At 41.9% G+C, this 27392-nt stretch overlaps 1 protein-coding gene across 1 annotated transcript; it reads right to left on the bottom strand.

Annotated features, from left to right (window-relative positions):
* Window positions 1-1661: 1661 nt before the first annotated feature.
* znf507 (zinc finger protein 507) lies at window positions 1662-22496 on the bottom strand. Its single transcript, XM_041942077.1, has 7 exons — window positions 22450-22496; window positions 17589-20009; window positions 15609-15726; window positions 15302-15410; window positions 11462-11566; window positions 9378-9512; window positions 1662-6705 (listed from the first exon to the last, which is right to left on the bottom strand). Exons 2-7 carry the CDS (start codon window positions 20004-20006, stop codon window positions 6249-6251), a joined length of 3342 nt encoding a protein of 1113 aa, XP_041798011.1. The 5' UTR covers window positions 20007-20009; window positions 22450-22496; the 3' UTR covers window positions 1662-6248.
* Window positions 22497-27392: the final 4896 nt, after the last annotated feature.

Genomic DNA, 27392 nt, shown 5'->3' with positions numbered 1-27392 from the left:
CATTTTCCTCTGCTCGGCTGACTGTGCTCATGGATATCACAAACGGCATCGGCACCAAGGAACATTGCTGGCAGAGGACGAACCACCTGTTCTTCTGCTGTGGGCACATATATGCAGGTGTTTTGGTATTGTGACGCTGTTTTATACTTTTTGCACATTAATCCTGGACAATGAAAGCAGTCTGCTTAACAAGTCCCCTCCTGTCTGTCCTGCCTCGTTTCTTCCTGGTTCTAGTCCTGCTGTTCACCTCAGATACATTAAAAAGAAATTTCTGTTTTTTCCATTTATTATTTATTATCCTTTTTTAACTTTTCATTCCCATATTCTTTGTCTGACTGGAGTTTCTGTGATTCAAACTCAATAAATAATTGTTCATAAAGAGAAAAATTTCTTTTTAACTGCATTTAAATTCTTTTCCCTCTGTGTCCAACAGATTTAATTAAATGTTAACCTTGCAAAGAGCCTTGCAGTGTCTCTGGATTACTTTAAAAAGTTTTCAAATAAAACGGTTAAGGCCTTGTCAGAAGACAAAACATCACCTCACTCCCACGGTAATGTTGTGGAAAGAAATAGCAAGGAGAAACATGTTTTACACTCTCATACTGCACTTATACAAGACAGCTTAAAAACCTTTTTCTGTGAGCAAGTTGTGCAGGTCTGGAGCACAATACGTATCTTGTGCTTTTTATCAGTTCAGTTCGAGATGTGCCCAGATGAAGGCTGAAAACCATTTCCTGCAGGATAAATGTGTTACCATACATTACCATTGAAGCCAAGCCTTTCACAGCTTATAAGGGTCAGTAAAAACACACAGTATTTCTTTGCCAGAGGCCAACTGAGCCAAAATGCCAAATGTCCTCATCCAACAAAAGTGAGCCTCCTCCAGTGGTGGGAGGTAGCAGATGCAGAACAAACAGCTTGCAAAGAAGAAAATAGTGCATGCACAGACTTTGAAACAATAAGCCTCTGGGCATAGAGCTGTCGAAGGCCCCTGACCTCTTGGACCACTGGGCCCCACGCCCACTAGGCCCGTTCAGTAATCTATCCATGTCTGTGATGCTGGAGAGGGTTTAAATTGATTCCTTAGTAAAGTGGAATAATTGATGTCTCTCATTTAAAGTGATGGAAAATTGAACTGCCTCCTGTACATCTGGAATGAGTTGATGATTTTATGTACACACGCACGCACGCACACAAAAAAGGGAAGAGGAGATCATAGAAGACTATACACCAACAACAACCAACACAAGAACCATTTTTTCCTCACAGCAACAGAAACCTGACATTTCACACTGCTGTGTCAGTCATCAGTATCAACACTTACATCAGTCATGTGATTTCTCGAGTCCTGCGGAATAATTAAAATAATAAAATAATCATAATTAGGTTTACTCTATATAATGTTGTGCATGTATTCAGTCCACCAACTTATCACCCATCCAATACTTATTCCATGCACCACCTGTAGCGATAAAGTAATAATCTGACTTGTTTATGGACAGTTTGTGGTCCAGCTCTTCCCTGCATGTAACTATAAGTTTGTGTTTGCATATTCATCTCATTGATCTGTGTGTAAGTGTATATCTGTATCCTTAAATTATCCAGAGTGAGAGAGACAGACAGACAGACATCATCCCAAACATGACCACAGACAAAAATGCTGTCATTTATTTCTCAGTCTTTATTACCAAAAATACAATGGCAAAGTGGTGACTTAATAAAGCCTATGATGTTCTAAAAAATAAATAAACATAAAGCAAGCATCACAATGCTGTCTGAAACAATTCCATGTTGAACATCCATTACAAAATGTGAGCAAAAATACAGTCATCAGGACAGACAAGTTGTATCTTTGCTGCCTCCTTTGGTTTAAATACATGCAGCTCATTTAGCTGTAAAACTGTCAGTTCCCTCAAATAGACCGGGAGTAAATAAGATCAGAGCCAAAATCAAATCTAAAAACTTTTTTTTGTCTCAATTATTTTTTTTTATTATTACTTTACAAGATCATTAAAAATAGATTTTATCTTAAAAAAAAAACAAAAAGAAAAGAGTCAGTTTTAAGGTTCTGCAGGCTTCATCTACAATATGTACACACTTAAAATACAGTACTAAGTGTTTGAGCTCATTACTAGGTAAAAAATAGCTAGTAATATAAGAAAGGGCTGTTTCACATTCTTGGTTTGTTGTCTGTATGTCCCCCAAATTGCTGAGTAAAACAAAAAAGTGGATTTTCCTCAATGGAGAATACAGTGAGGCGTTCGCATGATAATACCCAGTATTGCCAATATCACAAAGATTTCTGCTTCAATATTTTGTGCCCGAAATATGAATCTATTGCTAGAATATTTAGACAACTGACTGAAGTTTTGGCAGAGAGGTCTAACACAAATAATACCTTGTTCCAAAAGGCACAATAAACTAAAACAAAAGACAATTGTTTGCTTTCAAATATGGCACAAATTTATAGCTCTGTCGTCGTGGTGCAAATTAAAACTGACTGAGGGAAATGCAAGAGTGGTGAATGGGGAAGATTCATACGCTCTGCAAGGGGTAAACACACACATGCTTTCATACTTGTGGTGTCTGCTGCCGGTGTTGACACACTTTTGCAATTTGTGACACCAAATGGGATATATCGCCGCCTGCAAAATCCCACTTGACCTATATTACATTTACCACCCGGAGAACGATCCAAGACGCATTTCCCAGCTGCTGGCTGAACAGTAATTCAACACAATTCGACTGTTCGACTTCGAACGTTGTTTTTGTCTTCATTTGTTCGGAAATAAGCAAACATTCTAAAAATGCATGAAATAATTTACTTGTTTTACTTGAAAAATTATCATGAGCTATGTTGCAATCCCAACTCAGTCTAAAAGGCAATGGTACAGAACCGTTTGTGTCAGTGAGCCCCCCGTTACAAAGTAGGACATGCCTCTGCAATACCAACAACACAAGCACTGTAGTTTAATTGGAGTCTATCTGGCATACGCCGCTTTGTTGCCAGAAATACTCATTAGTGCACCACATGCGTATTAATGCACAGCAGAAAATAGTCCCAAACAAAAACACCATTTACTGCTTGTTAGAGTAAAGTTTGCTATAACCAACAGTGCCAAACTGTTACTTATTTCACCTTTTCTAGAAATAGACACAAAGTCTATATTTATGATGGTTTGTATAAATTTAAGTCTTCAGTTGTTATCAGTGGGTTTGGGCCCAGTGTCACACACAGGGTAGAGAGGCTGGACATTATTGACAAATGGACTAATAAGCTTCTGGTTTTGGTCTTTTCATACGTTCTGTTGACAATATCAGAAAAAAAAAAAAACATTGTAAGTATTATCACTGACTTGTGAAGGTCTAAGAACATCACCACAACAAGCACAACAGGAGAAGACAGGTTTTAAACAAAGTTCAGACAGATTATCTAAAGCATTTCATATGCATCAAAAATAACAGCAAAAAGGGGCACAGCTGAAATACTGGTAAAAGCCTCTCATTGTGAAGGACAGCAGTGCTCTCACAACTACAGAAAGTCTGCCTGTAAACTGTGATGGATGTTTACACAATGTATGGTTTGGGTAACATTTTTACTATCACCTTTGTTTTTACTGCAAAATCAGTTTGTCTACCCTTCGAGGTCATATGACTGCTTGTAGACGAGGCTATTTGTGGTTTCAATGCTAATGAGGAGTGGAGAAAACTGATGAGCTGTGCATTATCAGAGCTGATGTTTTTCAATCCTGCATTGTTTACTCGCCTCTTCCCCGGCTTTCATGGCACACTGCTGCACATCTCAGAACATTACCGCCACCTGTGCGTCAGCAGAGCAGTGCGAAACGAGACAAACAAAACGTGGGCCCACTCATGGAAAAACAGCTCGAAAGCACTAGTAGATGTCAAAAACTGCACTAGGAACCATTAACCAGAACCCGTTTTTGCAGAGGAACAATTATGAGCTGTAACAGAAGACAGAAAAGGGGGTGTGTGTGTGTGTGTGTGGTAGTGGTTTGGTCCAGTCTTTACGTCTCACTGCTCATTTACATGCATGCCATGTTAATTAGACTTGAGGGACACTGAAGTCCCACTTCCATTTTTTTTTATTTTTTTACTTCAAACATGAAACCATCTTCTTTAATTCTGCCACGTACAATTGTAAATTAAAAGTCAGACAATAATTACCTGCTTTGATAATGAGAATTCCAGGCTAAGTAACAGGTCTATGAGATAGAGATTTAATTTTGTTTTATCCACTATGCTACACACTCGCGCAGACACAATTTCAAGCTGTTATGTCAGGCGGAGAAGGGGGGCATGAATTATGGATATTCCATTTTATCTTAATTTCCTTAGCCTCTGTCTGTGTGGATGGAAGTGAGGGATGGCATACTGATGAATTAAGTGACACAGTGTGTTCCGCATGACAGGACTGCATGATACATTAGATGGGTTGAGACTTTGACATTGAGAATTTGGTTTGAAAAAAAAAGATCCATGTTTAATTTTCTGTTAATTTAAAATTCCGCTGCGTCCTTGATGGGTTTCTCAGGCAAGACCAAAAAGACAAAGAAATGATCTCCTTTGGAGCTCTCAGTAATCAACATGAGAGCGTCAGCGTTTTTTTAAACTTTGTGACCCAAATGAATGATATAGTTTCAATTACCGTTAAAGTGCGAGGCATATTTTGGTAGTCCCACCCCCATCTGGGTGACTATATAAGTTAGATTTGTGCCAGTACTCCATTCCCTTGCATTGGTCTTTCTGCACAGTCAGCATCATTTGAGATTTCTCCTGGCTGAATGAAAAACACACAGTGAGACAATCCATCACAGTAAGCATGAAGCCTTCACAGACTGAAGTTTCCGTTTTATCATCATTACACTGTGCTGAGTTTCTCCATATCAGAGCTGCAGTAATTACATTACACTTCTGCCTCCAGTCAATCACATGAGAGGACATGGGAGGGCTACGCTAATAAACCTCAAAGACGTGTCGCCTTCCAACCTTTTCACGTCGGTGTCTTTTTGTTTCAGTAATGTTTGTTAGCTGGGACAGAAGTCAATTCAAGCTGCGTTTGACACTAGAACGTTTGTATTTTAAAAACACTCACAAAAAAAGAGTAAAGGTTATTATAAAAACGTTATTATATACAACATAAATTGCATGGGCTATAAAAACGGACTAGACCTTCCATGACAAATCAGACTAGCACCACAATCACAAGTGAAAACAGGTGTGTGTGAATATGTTGAGTCAACACAACATATTCCTGCTCTCAAATAATTAGGCACCATTAAATTGAAAAGCTCAACCTATGCCAACTTCCCTTTTTATCATTCGTTCTGTCAACATGCCTTAAACCAATACCTCTGTTGCTGGCACATCCAATCAGTCAGACCCATTTCTACTTTGCTCAGGTCAACTTCCACTCAGCTGAGAACTATTATTTTCTCCTCTAAAGACGCGACTACGTAAATGATCCAACAAGGAAAATTACAGTCACTCATACAAACACAAACAAAAAAAAGCAAAAATAACTCTTTAAATCGGAATAACGGACACTAACATGCAGAAAAACAAAACGATAAAAATCAAATCATATTCAAGCTGTAATACATGCCTTTAGGCATCGGTGAGTTTGCACATGTACCTCCTTAACAAGGCTAGAGCCTCAACTGTGCCGGATTAAATACATTAAATATTGCAGTAGCAATAATAGAGCTGCCTCACGGTCAATATATGAATTAGACTGGAAATATGTGACTCTTTTTGTCCATTTCTGGTGAGGGATTGTGTGGTTTTGTGAGGTATGAACTTGTCCCTGTATAGTGAAAAATGAGACTTGGGTTAGAGCTCGGGCTTGTCCCTTGAAATCAAAGTCACTTCCCTGCAGACACATTTTGTGTCCTTTTAATGTCAAATTATTTGACACAAATATTAACGGCCTTTAACTTTTTTTCTTATACTTACTCCAAAAAGATATAGCAGTCAGAAAATGACTTCATCATTTGTCTCAACAGCTGTTCAAGGTGTGTGTGTTGGACAGTAGTTATTGCAGCCTCACAGTTGTAACCCTTTGACACCCACTTGATGTAACCATCCCATGGTGGGATGGTTACATCTTGATATCCAGCACACTCACCTTGAGGTAAAGAAGCATAATGAAATACTTCTGTGGGCACAGATCATTGTAAGAGCGCAGGGCCAGTGTTAACATAAAGAGGGGGAGGGAAGGGTACGTCTCACTCTGCTGTTTGGAGGCCTGGTTGGGCTTCTGGTTGCTGCTGCTCCTTGTTCAGGATGATGCTGATGATGTCTCCCTCATGCTCCTTCATGTGCTCCATCAGCCGCTCTTTGCTGGTGGACTCAAAGCCACAGATACAGCAGCAGAACAAGAGCACGCAGTACTCCATGCCGGGGCCCGGGACAGGGGGCTGGCCTGTTCGTGGCTGGCTCAGGGACTGAGACTGGAGCTGTGCGGGGTCCTTCGCCTGGGGGCTCGGGGATTCACCAGGCCACTGTGAAGGGTCTGTGGTGTGCGTGGGCAGACTCCCTGAGCTGTCCACAGCCAGGCCGGCTGTCACTGATGTGGGTGTTGGCAATGGTTCCACTGGGCCCTTGGCCTTGTCCTTTGAGGGCTGGGCCACTGCAGGGCGCTCTGCTACCGACTCCTGCACTGCAGACAACTTCTGAGGAGCTCTGAGGGAAACAAGGGATGGAATCACCAAGAGCAGCACAACAAGACAAGGCAAAGATTGAAGGAGTGAGTTTTAATGCCCACTCTTGGGGCAGCGTTGGCCCATTGAGAACATTTCTAATTGCCTGTCTGCTATTTCTGTTTCTGACATCTGGTTGTACAATAGATGTGTGAAGTTCACTGGCAGCTCCTAATCTTATTATCCCTTTGATGCAGTGTATATTAGTGAGACAGCTGGGAGTAACTGGTATCATGTTGACGAGTCTGACGAATGCACCAATCCCATACTGATAGCGAGCACTGGTCTGATACTGAGCCAAATAACTGGATCAGGCATCGGTAACAATGGGGCCAATCTATGAAATGATTTATCCATTTGAATTCTATGTTCACATTTGTGGGTACATGCTATGTCACGTGTCAGCGATGAACCAGTAGTGTTTTTCTAAAATAAAGATGGGGTCAGGAAGTATAATGACATCCCACTAATGGATAAAACTATAAACCAGCACAAAAATGACAATGACCAACAAGAAACACCATGTCCTGAACAGTGAGGCATACAGCTTGTTAATTAAACACTGGTATCTGAATGGACTCAGTATTAGCTGATATCCAAATTGAATTGGATCATGCCTGAACACAGAATGAACACGTTTAAGTTGAATTTTTGCAATTAGCTTACTGAGCTATTCAAAACTATTGTACAACATTTAGTCAATGAGCCTAAAAGGAATCCACTGAAATTGTCCAACTGCTCATCTCATTCTCTCATGTTGTGGGTGGGTCTCACAGGCTAGACACATCTGGACACTAGGGGGCAGCTCTGACACACCCTGTACACTGAATACGCAACAGAGCCAGAACAGGGGGCCCCCTCCTCATTGGACAGATCATGTCAAGGCTAGCAACATCTCTCTGACCCAGGGGGATGGCGTGTCAATGGTTTACACATCACTGTGGAATTCACATGAGCTTGCCTTACAGAAATAGCTAGCAGATAAGCTGTTGCTGTTATTTTTTCTGGTATAAAATTAAGAAGCCAAATTAGTAAATTGGGAAACTGTATAATGGATGGATTTGTTTTCAAACTGGGCGTGTTGGATACTAACTTTTCAACAATAATCAGCAGATTGTTTGAAAAGGTCAATGGTGAGTTTGAATATATTGTTAATAATACGGTGGATTTGGAAACTGTGCTGACTGTCGCTTCGTGTGGCCTCAGCTACTCTTTCATGCTCGCCCACTGTGGACTTGGCAGCCATGGTAACATATCTGATCTGCTGCTGATGTGTTTTGACTCTTAGACTGCTGTAGTCTGGGTAGACTAACGTGCTGTTTTAGGACACGTGCTGTGTTTTTTGGGTGTTCTGTGTGGAAAGTTTGCCTTACCTGACCCTGTTTGTATATTGATCTCATTGCCTACTGTGCTCGTGTTGTAAAATGCTTCGAGTGGTTGGAAGACTAGAAAAGCGCTACATAAATACAGTGCATTGCCGTGTGTGTGTGCATGGAATGAACAATGTGTAGGGTTTATAGCAAACGGATGCTTTGTCTGGTGCCAGCAGCTCCACAGCAGCAACAAGGCCTTCACAAGCTCTCCTTCTGAATGAGGTTTCATCTTCTTAGCTGAAACCTCTTTCAGAGGAGCCATAAAACTCCTGCTTGTCTGCATAACACTGTCTCTGTCAGAATGTGGTCTTGTGAAAGCTGCTTTGTGAGAATCCAAACTCTGCTGAAGAGTGTAAACTTTATCCAAGCGCATTTGTCCGTGCAGCTCATCCAGTTTAGCGTGTCTGTAATGACTGCAGAGATTGGCCTTTTCGTCACTGCCAGGGCGTCCCCACAAACTAACTTTTACTTCACCAAAACACAAACTGTCTCTTGGAAAACACAACAATCCGCTTCTACTTTCGTGTTCTTGACAGTCGACATGATGCAGATGACCTGATATCAACCGGTATTTGCATGTTGCGTTCAGGGGCTGCTCAGATGGATGAGTTAGTCCACTATTTTATGCCATTTTCTTTCATTGCTGAAAAAAGGTAACTGCTGTCTTTTGCATTTCTGCGTTGCTTTTTTGTATTTCTGAATTGCCTTGTGGGCTGTATACAGCCTGGAGGTCAGAGGTTCCACCACCCCCGATCTAACCCATAGTTTCCTTAAATTTGCCTTCTCTTAGAAAGCCCTCCCCTCATTTAAATGTCTATGTCTATGTCACATAATATCTGTCACATACTTTCGTATTCTTAGTGTACGCAGTTATTAAAATTAGAAAATGTACTTAAAGAACATGACCTCAATCCAGGGACTATGGCCAGAAATGAGCTTTTAGCTACATGTGATGCAATAAAGATCTACTTCTACTAGATCTTGGAATTTTGAGAGCTTGTTAGTGCCAGTGTGAAAAAAAGATGCAATAATTTGATTTAATATGGCTACAAATGGCAGTAACAGTTGGGGTTTTTACTGTTCGGAACATCACAGCAATAAGTGAAAAAATGGCACAATGCAGCTGTAGCTGTATTCAAGACCTCTCAAGCCCTTGTTATTAGTCAGTAAAGAGTTTTCCAGAACCTATGGTGTACTGCCAGAGAATACACTGGAGATATTTGCAAATACGTAGAAGAAACCTGAAAGAAAATCAAACTATACTATGAGTTCATGCGTTTACCGGCTGCTCTGGGAGATGGCCTCGTTAATGGCTTTGTTAACTTGCTCGTAGTTGTAGTTCTGGTCTCCGGCATGCTTCCACATGTGAGATTTGAGCGACGGCGGATGACTGCACACATAGCCGCAGAGAGAGCACCTGGAGGAGAGGGGAAAATATAACAGAAACAAAGGAGAGAGGATGAACAGCGCAGTGAGAGTGGATCAAGTCCAGGTTGATTTAATTCTTCTCATCCTTCTCCTACTTTCTATCGAGAGGAATCATCCTGACTCAAGACTCCACGGGGGACGCTGAGCTTGAGAGGCAGAGACAGAGAGTGGAGAGAGGAAATAGGATTTGCAGCACAGCGGTGAGGTAATTTGTCAAAATAAAAAGAATTATGGATCATGTCCTTATTAACTATTCAAACGCTTGAAGTTGCAAATATCATTTAGGACAAAGAACTCGAGCACATGTCCCCCAACAACAGCCGACTGGACAAGCTCTTCCGAGAACAGGTGAATCATAAAACAACCCCTGCTGTTCTGATGTGCATATCGAAAATATCGCACCAGGCTACAAAGTTTTCCAAATGTGCACTCATATTCTGAGTATACGACTCACTACAGACTCTAAAGCTGAGCAGAGACTCAGTTCAATCACACTGAGCAAAACCCTTTTGGATTTGTCCTGGCAGGTGACTTTTGCTCAGCAGATGACATTTTTATCTCCCGAAAAAGAAACCTCCTGGTCGTCAGATGCAATCAGATGTTTAATCAGGATGGACCAGCTGCTCAGACAATCCTGCCTGACACCATCAGAAAAACAAAACACTTTTGGAGTGTGTGTGTAGGTGTGTGTATAGCACACTGGGTAAACATCAAACCTAAACCGCCTGAATTAAATATAATGAAGTTGTCAGGGGTGTACAACTCAGCCCTGAAGACATTGTCAGGGTTATCACAGCCTGGCCAAGGAGACTGCAGATTTAGAAAACAAAGCCTGCATTACAAGTAGAGCTGGAAAGAAGGAAGGCCTAATGAAAATATGCTCTTAGCTGCATTGTAGGAAGTGTAGGATCCCGGGTTTTTGAGGCTGGACCAATATGAGATGCTAGCAATACTTCCACACCTAACCTGTTTGGCTTGGTTCAAAGGAACACTGGTGTGTTCACCTGTTCGGTTTGGTTGCTTTGGGCTGGTGTTGAAGCTGTAGACTAAACTGTGCTGCAGAACAAACAACTAAACCCCGACCCACCCTCCTCAGGTGGTCCAAACTAACTCTGGTGTGGGACGGTCAAAAAAGCTTAACTACTAAAAAAATCTATCTGCTGATCTTGAGCTGTCGAAGCAGTCTGTATAAGGGGCGTAGATACATGACCATCTGTTATATCAGACAGTGAGGAGGAGTAAGCTGTGTGATACACTTGTGTTCCACTCTGGGTATTTCACCTGTCCATTAAAAAAGTGAGAGAAACCCTAAACATTTCTAACAAAATGCCTTACTTTTGACCCCGTTCTACATTTTCACCATTATACATGATATGTAACTGTTTGTCTGAACTAATATTGCTCATAATGACTTATTTCTCTCTTGACTCCTAGACCATATCTGACCTAAAAGTCAGGATATATCGTCCTCTGCTGCGTTCTGTCTCTCTCAAATCACCTTCTTCAACAAAGTACAGTTTTAAATAGCTTAGCAGTAAAAGAAAGGTACTGTCGGCCACTTTCACTGTAAGGAAGCACGGGCATCATAGCCCCGCAGGCACTGATGATGGTATAATACAGCACAAGGATTCAGTGAAGTGGAAATCAGCAATCAGTGCCTCACTCAGGGTTGAGGACATTTAGCATTTTAAGGAGGACAAAATACCCACCCACAGAACACCCCTGTTGCAATCACAAGCCTGTTTCTCAAGGCTCCTGGCTGCTGGCACCATGACAGTGAACGAATGTGGTCACACACAGGTTCAGACCCACGTAGAGATAGAGGTAAGATAACCTCAGCGTCTTTTGGCCAAGTACTGCTCTTCATCTCACTTTAGAGGTGCGGGGGTCATTTATATCATCCCTCTGTGTAGCGGATGGCTGTTTGATGTTTCTCACCTGTACTGCTCCAATAGCTGCATGGCCTGGTGCTCCTGAGGATGCCTCCTCATGTGGCTCTTTAAACTGTTCATGTTGGTGGTGGCAAAATCACAGCTACAACACCTGGCAGACGGAGAAAGGAGAGATGAGACTATATGGAGATAGAGCAGCTGGTTTAACAAGCTGCCTCTTCAGATCAACGTGTTGCTTCTTTACACTTGTAGCATGAAGGGAGAGAAGGTATTCACGGCAAAACATAGAGGAAACTGCCTGCTAATACTCAAGTTTAAGCTCAAGTTCTTTATTGTCATGTGCACAAGAATGACAGATGAGCGGTTGTTGCCAACGAAATTCTTAGATCTTAAGCACCTTTCAACAAATATGTACAAAAAAATATGTATAAAGAAAAATCATGTCAATGGAACAAAATGTAATTGGAATTTAAGACATAAAATAGTGCAGCAGCTGAAATATAACATAATAATATAAAACATAAAATAAGGCACTGTGGAAGAAGCTCAGTAACAGCAAACTATAACAATAAACAAGTAACATCAATAAATTAATGAAATAGTGTTCAATGTCTGCAGACAGAGGCTAAACAGCTCACAACCATCTGCATTGCATAAAAAGTAAAAAGACAGATCTTACCAACTGAAGACAAGAATCTTTTCTAATTCGATTTTTATGTAATGTATGATAAGTTCCATTGAATGTTTGGGTTAAACCTAGATATTTCAGCTTCTACCATAACTGTTAATACAAACCTGATTCCAAAAAAGTGGTGACGCTGTGTAAAAAAGTAATTAAAGACAGACAGCAAACTAACAGTATGTAGTATATCCTTTATACAGCCATGTCTTTGACGAGGCTGTATAAAGGATCAATCAACCTGTTTATCTGTGGACTGTTCCAAACAGCTGCTTTGGAACATCCCACAACTTTCTCAGGCTTTAGTTGCTCCTGTCCCAACTTGTTTGAAACATGTTGCTGCATCAGATTCAGATCAGCATATATTTACAGAAATCAATGAAGCTGATGAGGTCAAACATTAAACAAACAACAACTGAGTATATGTCAAAAGGGCTAGCAAAAGATCACATTCTGTGTTATTCATGTTTTCACAGCGTCCGGGGTTGGACAACAATTCTCCAATCAGTGGGCAGATATCCACTAATTACATACTGTAACTCCTAATAAATGAGCGCATAGGTGTGTGAGCGGGGGACCGTGCACTGCGACATGCTTCTCACAGCTGCGGGTGTGCACCGGAACAGGTTTGTTGTGTCGGCTCTGTGCTCCAGCACATCAGATCTGAAACGAAGCAATGCCCAGGAGAGTGCAGTGCTAACTGCGCTTCAAGGTGAGGTGAGAACAGTCTGCACTGCACCTAAAGCTGAAAACTTTTATTTCAAATCCAATGCTGTCACTGTGTTGTGACTGTGTAGGCCTACATTACAGTATAAATAGATGCAAACGTCAAGCTCGATAGAACCGCACGCTTTTTGTGCAAAGGCAAAAAAAAAAAAGATCTTTACATGCCAACATCTCATTTAACGGAAAGCATGAAAACACAAGAACAAGGGCATAAGAAGTATGCAGACACAATCGTGACGGAGCTGGCATATTTACCATAAATACATGTCACCGCGTGTCATCGGGCCATGAAACTTTACTCAGGCGTTTATAGCCGCTTTGGGGTTTCATGTTCTCTTGTTTTCACCTGTTTGAATGTGCTTATTAAAATATTTCTATCTGGATCATCCAATATTTCCTACCTCTACTTTTGCCCTCACACTACAGGCTGACGGGATGGCTGACCATTCTGGTTACGTGGAGCAATTAGGTGTCACCTGACCTTTTCCAGGGCGGAGAGAAATCCGGTTCCGTGTGTGTATTTTCTGTGTACGTTTGACCTTAGAGCTCAGGCGGCAGCAAACTGTTAAAAAAGCTGACGTGAACACCTGTATGTTTTCACACCTTGGGCCAGCTTTGTGTTAACACAAAGGCCAAGTGCTAATACAGAGTGGGCTGAGAGACACAGTGACGGCGCTGTGTGAGAGAGGGCGACTGTGAGATCACTGAGCTCTGTGGGCAGAGCATTACCGGGCATGTACTGCCATCTAATGCACCTCTCTAAAATGACAGTGCAGCTCATGCACATCTTAAAGCATGGGCACTTGCGTGGGAAGCAGCACATAAAAAGCTCGGCTCACTGTCTATTTGGTTAGCTCGCTGAATTAGGAACTGAAAGCTGAAAATGCAGTAATCTCTGACCACTAATGCTGCACAGATACAAAAATAGTACTGACAAATACTCTATTCACGCCGATATTTTTATCACACATGTGATTTCAGTTGTACTGAAATGAAAAAAGCTGGGATGGTGTGTAAAACAGAATATGATCATGTGCTAATCCTTTCTCACATATTCTCACTTGAGAACAAAGCTGCAGCACAGTTAGACTTTCTGATAAATGATTCTTACAGCTTTGTACAAGTGAAAAGAAATGACTGCAAGAACGGGGAACAATACAAATTTAGCTTCAACTCATAGATGTGAATGTATAAACAGATTAATAATGACTGATATAGTTTGCAGCATTTTATGGATATACGTTTGGGACACTGTGAGGCTCCAGAGCAGATTTGAGGAGAGGACCCTTCAATAATGAGTCCTTTTATTACATTTTGCTCACAGATCGTAGTTGTGACCAATAACTTGAATCTGTTCCATTCTGTTGAAGAACAAAGACATCTTTTGGATTCTAGTTTTTAGTTGTTACACCGCTTCCTATGTTTGTGTCGATCACTAATAGCAAAAACACAGAATGATCAGCCTTAACTGATTAATATGAATGTGCAGTGATTTGTACTGCTCATTTGAAGCATAATATATGGCTGTTTTGTATAAGGTGCAAATTGTCAGTACGGGCAAATAAAAAATAAAAATGTTAATAAATTGCTTGTCTGAAAACATTCTTGTTAAGGGTTGGATGGTGTTCTGTGTGCAACGCTAATATCCTTTGCCAGTCACACGTGTGTTTAAGTGATGAACTGCACTTATACTTGTCTTATACTCGTGGTACAGAGCTTCCAACCTCAGCAGCACTAGTGCAAAAACAAAAACATCAGGCACAGCCCTGAATGCATGTAAAATCGTTAATACAGATGTCTGGAAAGTTGAAATTCAATTTATAACAGATAACAAATATGCAATCAGTTCTCAGAGAAGAGAGATTGTTGTGTTTTTCATGAATGCGCTGTCATTATAGCTAAATGTCAAGATGTAATTTCTGCAACTTAAATTTACATCGTCAAACAATGAACCACAATATGTCAGCAAAAACAAATAAAAAGGAGCAGCTGGACCAGATTTTAAACTGTCAGAATTATAATTTGTTTGTTGTGACAAACAAACAAAAAAGCAGCACTGTTAAAGCAGGAGAGTAGAAGACAAACACTACTGAGAATAAAGCTGAAGTATGTGCAGGCTGGACTGTCAACATAAATACTGCAATATGAGACATAATACCCCACCATGCTTAGTAAAATATACTGCATTATATCTACAATAATTGGAGCCCAAGTTTAAGTACTTTGTTTACTTTTAAAGCATATTGTGAGAAAATCATTTCTGTAACTAGTTTTTGTTATTCAAACAAATTGAGAGTGCTAGTGAACCCAAACCCTACACCAGTTGCTCCTAGATATATAAAACCTTCAAAGGCCTTTAGTTTAATCAGTCCTGTCATTTCAAAGCTGTAGACACTCTGAATTGGCCGTGAATAGCATTAGTACATGCTTTGAGTTTAAAGTGGTGCATTTCTACAAGTTTTTTTGTTTTTAACAACTCACCGATAAGGTTTGTCAGAGTTATGAATCCGCCGGTGGTTCCTCACCCCAACATATGTAGAGCTGGTGTAGTCACACACATCACACTTGTACATCTTCTGCATGCCACAATCTGTAAGAGAGGACAAATGAATCAGATCTGTACCTTTCTGAAAGCGCTGACAAAAATCACATGGCACTATGAGGCAAAAGAACAGTGGCATGGAGGGAAAGCTCTGCTGAGGGATGATGATGGGTGTCAGCTAGTCATTTAAATATCCATCTATCTTCCTATCTCAACACATAATGAGGGCATAAAAACATATCTTACCTTCATCTGTTACCCGCTCAGCTTCCTCCACCATGGCCATGGTTTCAGTGACTGGTGTGAGGGCTGCCATGTCACTGCTGAAGCTATGGTGCTCCCTTTCATGACTTCTTAGCTGACTCTAAGTAAAGAAAATACACAGGCAAGATATACACAAGGAAATGTAAAATACACGTACACACAGTTTCATTTGAAACAGCTTTTCAAATATGCTTTTTTTGTTTTTGGTCTTTTTTTCTAATTTGATGGTGCAGCTGCAGAGAGAAAGGTGGAGGTGAGTGGGGACAACATGCAGCAAAGGGCTCCAGGTCGGAATCGAATCGAGGCCACTGTGGTAAGGACACAGCCTTGGTACATGGGGAGAGCATCTGCCAGGTAAGATGCCGGGGCACCACATAATTGAGGTCATTTTATAAGAAATAAATAAATAGGAACTAAGAGGTTTCAAAAATGGTTCACCCATTTATTTAAAGGGGTCATTTGTGGCCTCTATGTAATAAAGAATACATTTAAAAGGCACAGTAGATGTGGTATTGACAAAAGATGAGAAAATTTAGTTTAAATATTAATATTCTATGACAAATGCAGTTTGCATGAGTCAGTCCCAGTAGAATATCTAAACTGTGGACATTTAGCGGAGTGCTGACTGACATGCTTTGATCTTCAGTGATGGCCCATTTAATAGTCCCCCTAACTCACTAATGCCACCTCTGGAGCAGATATCATACCAGTGGGCCAGCCTTCACCCTTATTAGAAACTGTCTAAGCCTAACTCCTAAATCTGTTGGATAATGTGATGAACTTGATGAATGATGAATAATTTGTCACGGGGTTCTGCTGGAGTCCCATGATAACAGTGGAATCAATAGTTTTCTCCTTTGCCCGTATCATCAAACCGAGGCAAATTGTCACTGCAGTGCTGCATCAGGCTCTTCCAGCTTTCATATTTTACTAACAAGGTCTATCACTTGGCACAGGTAATTTCACGGATCCCTTTAGATAAAAAAAACACATGTTGACAGGGGAGAGGACTCTAGCGGATATAGCATTAGTGCTGGGGGAAGATGAAACCTGCAGGCATCTGCCTCCACATGTGTGTAGGTGCATGCATCTGTGACTGGAGCTTAAGAGGATGTGTAGGAAGTGGAAGCGGTCTGCACAGATATTAGAAAAATAACTAAATTAGAACTTTTGTGTCTTCAAAATATCACTCAGGCTAGCTGGCAGTAACAAGTGACATGTTTGATTAAAGACCATAATCACCTGTTTATATGTCTCAATTTACTCTGATTTAAGAGTAGACAAAATTGATAAGATCCTTCATCATATGTGACGGGGCTGAAACTAATGACTATTTTCATTAGTGATTAATCGGACAGTTATTTTCTCGATGAATCGTTTTGTCCATAAAATGTCAAACCATAATAAAAAATGGCCATAATAACTCCTGACAACCCAATGTAACTCAGACTGCTTCTTTTATTCCACCAGAAGCCCAAAACTCATTATTCAGATTAGTGTTATATATGAAAAAGAAAGGATCAGTTCCTCACATTTGAGAAGCTGGGACCCAAGAGTGTTTGGCATTTTAACTTTTCTGTCCATCGACTGATCGTCTCATTGACTAATAGCGTCAGCACTACTACGTAACTTTATATTGTTCATCAATGGGTACAGCCACATAATAAATCATTTGGAAATTGATTTTGGAAACTGTCCATTCAGACGTGTCTGTTGGCTAATCCAGTTCATTAAGTAAATGAGAAATCAAGTTACACTGATGAAACCAATGGTCTAATACAACCAGAGATATTAGACAGATGTTTGAAAAGTTTAGATTGTCTCATGGTGTATATCGGAGAGCGGCCTACCTCTATCTTAATCTTTACATTAACATCTTAATCCTGGTTTCTGTAAGATGTGCTTTAAGAGAAAGAATGGCGACATGACAAAAATGACAATTACATTATTACGTCTCCTCACCTTGTAGTGGAAGGCATCTGGGCACAGCTTGCACTGGTACGTCCTGGTCTTGCAGTGGTGGATCATATGGCTCTCCAGGTCCTTACTGTCCGAGGCAATGTGCTCACAGATGGGACACTGATATGGCTGCCTCTGCCTGTGCACCCGTAGGTGCTGTTTAATGTAGCCCTTATTGCCGCTGCTGTAGCGACACAGGCGGCACCGGTATGGCCTTTCACTGCCGGGGATGTAGTCCACCAGACCACCATCCGGAGAGGCAACCAAACCGTCCACTGCTGGTATGAAACTCCCAGCTCCGTTCCCTGCGACCACACCGGCTACGGCTCCGTTTTGGAACTGTGCATTGTCCTGAAGCTCTTTTAAGATATCCTCATCTGAAGCATTCTGGTCCGAGCGCTCTCGGAGTCTTTCAATGACGGTGAGCAGTGACAGGCTGATCCCGGCTTTGGTGGCTGGGCCTTCGTCGTCTCCCTCCCCCAGACCCAGGGTCCCCAAATCTTCCTCTCTGCCCTTGCTATGAAGCTCCAAGTCCAACAGAGCTTCTGTTGTCCCTACATCAGAAGCCTTCTGTCCAGCTGTAGGCGCCTCTACAACCTTCTGGCCTGTGTTTTGGCTCTGTGCCTGGGCTGCAATGGTCTTCATACTTACCTTTGTACTGGACGTGGGGAGCTCGGGGGTCCTCATAGGCATAGCTACCAGGGCTTCAGCAGCCAGAGAGTGCAGGCGGAGAGACTCTGAGTGTGTCCTCTTGCGACCAGCGGGGGGAATGTTTTCATCCCGTGGAGAGTGACTACTTATAGCGACAGATGATTTAATATTAGCTCCTACTAGCTGGCTGTCAGCAGCGCTGCCCGCACTGCAGCCAGGGACCACCTCATCCTTCACTGATTCCACACAGCCCTGCTCTTCCTCCTCTGCATCCAGTAAGCTCTTCTCCCTGTCCACGTCTGGGCTGAGAAGGAGCGGGTTAGTCGCCATGACTGAATCCTCAGCTGAAGGAAGGCGTTCTACAATCACGTTGATATGGCCGGCACTGTTGGGGCTGCTGTTGATAATCTTCTGAGCTGATGACAGTAAGCTGTCCCTGATAGAGGTGTTATCACGGTGACTATCAATCTCCATCTCAGACTCTGCCTCCGTTGTCACCTGCACCTCCACCACGGGCTCCTCCGAGGTCAGGTCTTTGATGGGGTACACGCTTTCCTCCTCTTCCTCTGCTGCTTTTGGACTTTCATTGAGATTAGAGACTGGATGAGTCAACACATCCTGTTTGCTCTCAACAGCCAATGGAGCAGCAAACAGCTGAAGCTTGAAGGCAGAGGGCAGCTTCTGCAGGCTTTTATCTTGAAGAACTGGGGAAAGAACGACTACTTCCTCTCTGGATCCGGCAGCGGTAGCTGCAGCCTGGGCCTCTCTCCTTGTGGTCCCGTCTTCATCCTCAAAGATGGGGTAAGAGCAATCGACCAGGCCAGCGTGCTTCCAGGCATGGGTCTTGAGCATTCGCTGCTGGCTGCACACGTAGCTGCAGATCAGGCAGCGGTACAATCCATACTCTTCATAGCTATACCATTTCTTCTTCTGTGGTAACACCTTGGAACCGTCCGCTGAGCTTTTGATCATGTCACTTCCTAAACTACCACTGCTCCCGGTCCAGTCCCCATCCTGCTTTCTTAAAACCTCGTCCGTGCCCTCGCTGCAGGTATCCGACCGAGTGGAATTCCTCTTCAGGTTGTCATCGTTGTTGAAGTGCAGCCTGACGTGTGCCTCCAGCTGCCCCTGGTCTCTGGAGGTAAAGTGACACTCAGAGCACATGAGGATGAGGTCACTGTGAGGCTCATTGTGTTGCTTCAGGTGCTCTTTCAGCAGCGGCAGCGTTTGGGAGAGATAGGGGCACAGGCTGCACTGATAGCATGTCACCGTCCGCTTGCGGTCCGTGCTGTTGGGGTTGCCAGCTACGTCCGTCACCGTGGAGGTGATGTTGTTGTTGTTACTGTCACCTGACACAGGTGAAGAGAGAGCGCCGTCAGCCACTCTGCTGTCTAATCTCGCCTCCTCCACACTCTCCTGCTCCTTACAGTTACTCTTTATTTTCTTAAAGGGAGAGCCTCCTCTGCTCCCCCTCGTCCCCTCCACACCTCCTCCTCCCCCTGCAGAAGAGGCCATCTGGATTGCCCTTTTCTGTCCAGCCAAAGTACAGTGGCGCTGGGGCCGCTTCTCAACGATTTTGCTGAGCTTCTCAATGACCTGGATGAGAGAATCTGCAGCTTGTTTCTGCTGGAAAATCTGGGAGGTGTCCTCCTCTACCGCTTGCTGCATATGGTTTTGAGAGAGGGATCCCAGTGATGATGGCGTGGAGGAGGAAGAGGAGGCAGTGGAGGAGTGTGTGATGAGTACAGCTACATTACTGATCTCCTCCATGACCTGGCAGATAGCAGAGAGGAAAGAAACGAGTGAGTAAACTGGTTGTGCTATATGGTACATTCGATTTAAACAGGTGTGATCCCTGACTACTCACATGTATACAGATATTTGAAAACACAATATTGAATGTATTTATGGCAGGGTGCCTGTGAAACAGTAGTTAAGCTAACGTGTGACACTTTTTAACGCAGGACAACAGGAGCATGTTTAAACAAAACCTTGTGTGGCACTAACACTGACAACCTGCCTGCTGAGCCATCAGCCTGCTACTGACTTTTTATCTCAAAGGTACAACAACCAGGGGAACCTGTCTGGAACAGCTATTTTCAACCTAGATTATCTATCTACTTTCTCTAACCTATTTTTTCCCACTTAATCATTCCATCTTTAAAATACTAGAAAACAGCGATGGCAGTTTGTCAAAGACCACAGTGAATTCTTCAGTTTGCCTGTTTTGTCCAGTCCAAACTCAAAGTTAACTGATAAATCTTCACATTGGATGTTTTGCTTGATAAATGGATTAAACAATATGAAAACAGCTGTCAATACATGTTTTGTCTACGTATGGATTTATTAATAGAATATTAATTACTTGTAATTAGATCCTGTCAGAATCATGTAGCTCTAGAAGCTAGTTAAAAGACTAGTTTGTGACTGAAGGGTTTGCGTTGACTTACAGTATTTTATTTTGCTTTGGCTCAATTTTCACAAGAAAGTTAGAATTTGTAAAACCTTTATTACAAAATGCTTCACTTCCAGGCAATATACAACAAGTCATCAGGGCACCATAATATGCACTGATTTAAATCACTGTTGCATTTTAAAAATGAATATGCTGTATTATTGTAAATAAAGATTACTTAGTGTCGAGCCTGATATATAAGACAACATAATAATTATGGGTATGTTAGCTAGTTTCTGTTCTGTATAACAATTTACGATAATGCACATCTTAACATTTTGACAGTAAACAAAAGGGAAAGAACTGAAAGTATTTTTGCAGTGGTGCTAACATAATTAGCACTTACATTTCTATCATGCTCAATAAGGGAAATAATAAAGGTTGAAACAAAGACAAAAGCTTGCAAAATACATATTACATGTTGTTCAGCGCGCTGAATGAGTAATAAGCATTATTACTCGTTCTAATATATGTGTCTGTATGTTGAGTACTCAGCATGTGATTTATAGTTTGGCACTTTGTAAGCACAGCTGAGTCAAAAGGTAAGAATTGAATAAGGCAGTCTGGCTCTTCACATCACAAATTCTGCACAGTGAAAAATAGCAAAAGCAAATGATAAAGTGTCTAACAGTGAACACTGGTTCTATCAGTTCAATTTCCATCAGTGTGGTTTCCCTTGAGAAAGCTAAACCGTTTACAACTGTGCATGAAAAAAAGGTTTGTTTTGTTTTTTAAGACAGAAACGCACTTTGTACAGGAGTATTTACTAAAGGTCTAGTGAGGGGATATGCTGTTTCTAAGAAAAGGGAAGTAGCCCAAACGACCTCCGTGATAAACGTGAAAGCTTAACTCATTCATGATAAGCCCTGCCACTGCTGGTCAACAGACAAGCTTTCAAACACGTGCACCATGTGCATCTGTTTACAAACTGAGCTTGAGGGAAATTGTCCAGCTCATGTGGTTGAAGTCCTTTCATCTGTGCAAATCCAACAGATTCCTCTTTCTCACTTTCTGACCACAAGTGACGTTCCTCTTTCTCCTACTTCTGCATCTGTGTGGTTACACCAAAATAGTAGGATGCACATTTGGAGAAGGGTCGCCAGGGGCAAAAATTATTGGCTATTACCTCCCGAATAAAAGGAGAAGAGCTACACAGAAGCTGGCCTTGTTACTGGATCCAAGAATCATTTATTGGACCTCTTCCATTAGAAATGCCTTACAATAACTTAGTGTTTGTCACTTGCAAATATAAAAGCTACGCCCTCTGTAATTCATCAGATAGATATTTATGAGGCTCAATGTGACTGTGGTCAGCGTGGCCTCTCTGCAGACACCATCATGTGCTTTTACCAGTCTCAAATGAGCACCTGCTATGTCAGGATCTAAAAATATTTCATCCACTTTTCACTCCCCTGCAGAATGAAGTTGAACACAGCCTCCCAACTCACATGGAAACATCGAACAACCACTTGGCTAAACTTAATGAATAACGTCAGCTAACATACTGGCGCTGCTACGACACTAGAACAAAAACAAACATGGAGAAATAACGAAATTTCAGTGAAAGGCAGTGGTGTTAGCCTCGGTTAGCTTCACAGCTTGCTGCCTGCTATTGAAGCACATACACACAGAGAGACACACGAGTCTCACACAGTGCTAGCAGTTACACACATGAATGTACAAGGACATTTTAATGAGCGTTTCGGTTAATAAGTGACGGAGAAGCGAACCGCTGTATTTTCATTAAAATATACTCACTGTCACAAAAAGGCTCGGCGCTCTTTGTCCTCAACACATAAACTGCTCTGTTTTATTCGTTAGCTATAAAAAAAAAGTGGCCTCCCTCTCTCCCACATTGCAAAATGGCGAGGATGGAATATCGGTCACGTGACTTGGAGTTTGGGTCAGGTGACCAACGAGATGATTGACATGTTGCCTGATGGTGCCTTCAGGTGCTTTACGTAAAACACCGCGTGGCACTTTCGAACTGCTGTCCGCGCTTTCCGGGGTTAGAGTTAAATTGTAGAAATAAAGTTATCGTTGCTAAGACAAAATAGGGATCCCAAAAGACAAGAGAACAACTTACAGACGGATCCGCTGCCGCTAATAAACTGTAAACCATTTTGCTGACATTACGCGAAGCGTAGTCTACCAGGAAAGAGGATGCGAGAACGAATGTAAAAGGTTTGTTGAAGGAAGTAATCTCCAGGTCCGGGGTACCACGAGGAATCGATTTATTATAAATATAATGCAGAGTCTCTCTGAAATTTTAGGATTTCAATGGCATCATGTAGATCAAAGAATAACAGACCAAGACCATGCTAACTACAGGGCCAGATACATTGCCCATTGCCCATATGGTGTGTGTGTACACTCACACCACACACACACACACACACACTCACACACACAGTGTATACCCATCACAGTACGTAATGTGAATATCCTTTCATTCATTTAGCTTTCCTTTTTATTATCAGTTCCTCCTTTAGTGCTGCTTTTATATATTACATTATATTTTGCTTTTATTCTAATTTGAATAGTCTGTTTGAATCTGTTTATACATTTTATAGCCTACACGTGTAACATGCATTTCACTTTGCAAACCTAACCTTGAACCTTGAAAATTAAAAAGGAGAAATAATGTACTAGAATTTTATACCTTAAATTATTAACACTTTTAAAATTGCATTACATTTAAAAGGAAATGCAATTGGTGGCCATGGCAGCAGCTTGGAGTGGCTGCCACAAAACTGAAAAAAAGTTTGTCAGTTCCAATCAAATCTTGGTTTGACTAATTTCAGGGCAAACCGAAATCATGTCTACCCTTTAGAAAGGCTCTGTCTGCAATACACTTAAGCATGCAACAGCTAGTCACATGTGAAGTGAAGATCATCTTACTGGTAATAACAATAGTAATAAACCTAGTGTCTAGACACCTCTGACTTGTTTTGGGATTGGAAAAAATCTAAAAATTAAAAAACACACCCAAACCTTGAAAATAGAAAAGAGGAGATGAAATCAGGTGGACCTGACACATTTTGATTCAATGCAGACTTGTCTTACACAGCAGACGTAGGTGTCAGTGGAGGGATGTGACTTTTTCAGCTCAGCACTGTCACCTAGTGGCTACTTTATGGTTCTGCAGCTCAACTTAACAAGAACAGTTGGTGAAATTCTACAATACAGACTCTAGTAGAACAATACAAATCAAACAAGTTAATTCTTTCATAAGCAAACCCGCTAACCATTATTATCAGTGGTGCAGTATAAGTAACAATGGCCACAGAAGTCATGAACAAAGACACCTGTAGCCCAACCCAAGACTTGAACAAAGGAAAAATATCTAGATTTGCAAAGGACTCACACTGGTCCGATTCCACTATAGACACAAGAATATTTCTTGGGGGAAAAAACAAAACAATCAAATTAAAATATTATACATTTAATTCATTTTTGTGTGTAAGGTACTAAAAAAAGGAAAAACAAAACTAATGGAAAACGAACGGTGAAAGGACACAGAAGTAACTACATACACAATATCTCATCAATGTATCAGTCGGTGACTACTACTGATAGCTCACTCCCTGTCCATCACTCATGTGATCATGTGTGTCAGGAGGAGAGGAGAGGATAAAATGCCTGGTAAGACAAAAATGTTGCATTTATAATTCATGGAAGCTAATTAACAGCCAAGACAATGCAGGTTTACTTTTTCTTATCAGTCATCACCACAATATCACCATATGTTATTCTGAGCTGCAGTGACAGCTTCGACGTGCCAAGGAATCCTATTGGAAATAAAAGAAACAGAGCACGATGAAAATGCAGATGCAATCATAATTAATTATAGGCAATTTAGTATAGCAGACTATCCCTTCATTTACTAGAAGCTCTGTTTTAAACCTGAGTGGACAAAGCCTGGAACAGCAAAGTGATTCTATGTGAACGTATGTCCATGTCAGGATCCATAGGAACGGTGGCTCCATTTATTGGTCAGAAGGCAGGCTGTTGACAGGTTTTGAAGCTGGAATTAGCAGAAGTTCAAATGGGACATCAGCCTGCCTGATAGTTATTCTGTGAAAAATATACAAAAGGTTAATTATAAAACTTATTTTGAGCGTTCAAATATTGTGAGCATCACCATGTTGTATTATTTCTTTGCATAACTGCTCTAGGAGCAAAGGAGAGATATAGTGTTATGGTAGTGGACAAAAGCCAGGGCTTGATCAACCCTGACTGGGTTGCACGGGCAAGGGTGTCTGATTCTGAAAGACCCAAAACACGATGTATCTTGTGAACATATCACAAAATGTATTCTACAACATTTATGGTTGGATCCACCAGTGATCAGGAACAGACTGGCTGACCACCAGGAGCAGCTGGAGAGACAGTATTGCCTCTGGATACACCATCTCAGTGATCCTTTTTGCTCTAGCCGTGAATATGCTGATCAAGTCTGCTGAAGTTGAGTGCAGAGGACCTCTTACCAACTCTAGCATCCGACAGCCACCGATCAGGGACCTCAAGGTTGACCTGACAACTACATCTGTCCCAGGGTGCAGGTGGAGCCTGATGGGGCTGGAGGACCTGGGAACTTGGGCTATCTTAAGTTAGTTAAGTGAAGTCCTGATTCCTTGTGCTGAAGAAAAGGCAGCAGTCAGATACTGTCCATCACCAAAAAAAAAAAAAAAAAAAAAAAAAAATTAAGATCCTGGGAAAGGTGTTTGACTGCAGCCTGAGGGATCCAGCAAACAATAGAGTCTCCAAGAACTGTAAGACTGGTTTACTGTGGTGGACAAACAATCAGGCCTACAAGGTACTATATATATAAAACCTGGATTTATCAAGGATTTCTCTGCCCCCTCTTGGTTTAGGAGCTCTAGGTCTCCATAGTGGGGAGCTTTGAGAGGAAGATCCGCAAGTTTCTGCTGGACTACCTGGTGGCTGAAATTGGCTGGGACTACCTCGGAGCCTGAGCAGCGTTTTGCCCCCATGGGTGTAAGAACACACTGACGCTCCCAATTAGCAGCCTGAATGATGAATTCATGGTGGAACACACGAAGGGAAAGTCCTGCAATACCGTCCTGTGACAAGACTAACAGCGTCCTAGGCTGGTTTTGAGGTCAAGTCAGAACAGGATGAAAGCCGAGGGCAGCAGATGCTGTTGAGGCTGCTGAGTGTCAGTTAAGGCACAGTGTGCTGCTGGGCAAGGTGACTCATGGAAGGACTAGCCTGGGCTCCATGCATCAGGTGATGAGGAGCAAGCCAGTGGTATGGTGGGAATGTGGCAGCAGCTTGGACAAGATGGGAGAAAGCCGCTGAACACAAGGTCTCATAGGTCAATCTGTGAAGAGTTGAGCCCCACACAGATTCTATATCCAAGCTACCTACAAGTCCAACCAACTTGTTCGGCTGGGAGAAGGCAGAGTCCCCAGCTTGCCCCTGTGAGCCTGAAGGGAGGCACACTAGGGTACACTTTCGGCTGCTGTTTGAAAGCCCTGGCAGAGGGGCGTTACCACTGGGGCGAAGTCCTGAAGGCCATAGTGAATAGCGGACACCATCTGCAATAGGTTCAACCACTGCAAGTGTTTCTGCTCAGCAAAGAAGACCACTGCTTTTATCAGCACAAGAATGGCAACTGAGGATTGACTTGGGGAAGCTACTTAAGTTACTCGAAAATGTTGCAACAAAAACGCTGAGGACAGACATGGTGCTCTTGGTAGCCTCGAAGCAAGTCATCCTCCGAGAACTCACCATCTTGCGACAGGATCGCTTTGAGGTGGCCAACAAGAGGAAGAGAGCAAACTATGCTGCACTGGTGGAGCAATGCAGCAGCTATGGCTGGTGAGCGAGGTGCAAGCTTACCGGGGTGGGATGTCGAGGGTTCACATGCCAGTCCACATGGCCTGCAGGCGAAAGGCCATCAGGTCTGCCAGCGAGGCAGCTGAAACAGCCTCAAGGTGACTGTGGATTCTGAGAAATATACTGAATGCAACAGGAAGAGGATACACTATGACTAAGAATGTCACAGAATTATTTAAATAGTGCATAATATTAAATAGCATCAAATATGGTGGTGAACATCTCAAAATCTGTCTCATATGTTTACATTTTAAAGACTCACTTGTCAAAACAATATTTTGCCATCCGAAGGAATACCGACCACATCACCAAAATCTAAGCTCTTCATTAACTAAATTCAATTATACCACATTTTCTCAACAATTACAATTTTACCAAAAGTACAGTTTACTACAACTCAAATTAGTGCCTCGCTCGAACCCATATTGTTATTTTCTTCCACTGACACTGACAAATGTGAGAGACAAAGGTGCACCGGGAAGCAGACAAGGGTATTGGAATGAAAACAAAATGACTATTATATTGTTGTTTGTAATTAGTGACACAGACACAATTATGACTCTCATTTAATACGATCGTTAACCATGGTCGTGTACACTTAAGCCATGATATGATCAATGATCAGTCTTTCTGTTGACTGAAGGCAGAAGAGTAGACTGGAATGTGATGGTGTTATTTCTTGATTTAATGCATAAAAAAATATCTATAGGAAGAGTCTTGGATTGTGAAAAAATATCACGGTGATTAACCTACAAACCTTTACCACAGTGCAATCGAATTTTCCCAAACAAATAAAGTTACTTGAAGATGGATATAATCAACTGCTCTGCTGGAAG

This window comes from Chelmon rostratus, chromosome 1 (genome assembly GCF_017976325.1).
Source record: "Chelmon rostratus isolate fCheRos1 chromosome 1, fCheRos1.pri, whole genome shotgun sequence".
Classification (NCBI taxonomy): Eukaryota; Metazoa; Chordata; class Actinopteri; order Chaetodontiformes; family Chaetodontidae; genus Chelmon; species Chelmon rostratus.
This window is presented reverse-complemented; position numbering and strand designations above follow the sequence as displayed.

Excerpts from the sequence above, each read along its gene's own strand:
- znf507 (XM_041942077.1), bottom strand. The coding sequence starts at position 20,006 with ATGGAGGAGATCAGTAATGTAGCTGTACTCATCACACACTCCTCCACT. Across the intron at positions 15,727-17,588 it reads CAGATGCCTTCCACTACAAG|AGTCAGCTAAGAAGTCATGA; the intron begins GTGAGGAGACGT and ends TTCTTTACTTAG. Across the intron at positions 9,513-11,461 it reads CAGCTATTGGAGCAGTACAG|GTGCTCTCTCTGCGGCTATG; the intron begins GTGAGAAACATC and ends CCTCTCCTCCAG.